The 595-nt window shown below is 42.0% G+C and overlaps 1 protein-coding gene across 1 annotated transcript; it reads left to right on the top strand.

Annotated features, from left to right (window-relative positions):
* Positions 1-4: 4 nt before the first annotated feature.
* On the top strand, positions 5-589 carry LOC109131779 (probable serine/threonine protein kinase IRE4; the record flags this gene model as incomplete). The annotated part of the gene is made up of 1 exon (XM_019242959.1): positions 5-589. A coding segment is annotated over one exon (585 nt), but the record flags the coding sequence as incomplete, so codon positions are not given.
* Between the last annotated feature and the right edge of the window lie 6 nt (positions 590-595).

Here is a 595-nt window from a genome sequence, read left to right as displayed (position 1 = left end):
GGAAGGTTATGCAGCTGCTAAACAGGTTTTTCCATCGCAGAAACCCGAATATGATAGTAAAGTGGTAGAACAAAGATTTTATTCAAGCGATGAGTCTGAAGATAAGATGCCAAATGAGCCTGGAAAAGAGTTAGGTGGATCTGATTATGTAATATGCAGGATATGCGAGGAGGAAGTTCCTCTCTCACATCTGGAACCGCACTCTTACATATGTGCATACGCAGATAAATGTGAAATAAATTGTTTGGATGTCGATGAGCGCCTTTTGAAACTTGAGGAGATACTGGAACAGATAATTGATTCACGAAGTTTAAATTCCTTCACTCAAGCTGGTGGCCTGGAAAACTCTGTTTTGCAGAAATCTGGAGTTGCATCTGAAGGTTGTTCTCCCAAGATGAATGAATGGCGGAATAAAGGTGTAGAGGGAATGTTTGAGGATCTGCATGAGATGGACACTGCCTTCATAGATGAGTCTAGCACATATCCTATTAACCTGAAGAGCCATGTAGGGGCCAAACTTTGCCATCATGGCACTTCATCATCAACAGGTAGCATCACGTCAGTATCTTCAACAAATACCCCCAGAACAAGTCAC

This window comes from Camelina sativa, unplaced genomic scaffold (genome assembly GCF_000633955.1).
Source record: "Camelina sativa cultivar DH55 unplaced genomic scaffold, Cs unpScaffold04988, whole genome shotgun sequence".
In the NCBI taxonomy this organism is placed as follows: Eukaryota; Viridiplantae; Streptophyta; class Magnoliopsida; order Brassicales; family Brassicaceae; genus Camelina; species Camelina sativa.
Note: the sequence above shows the minus strand (reverse complement) of the source record. Positions and strands in the feature narration are given on the sequence as shown.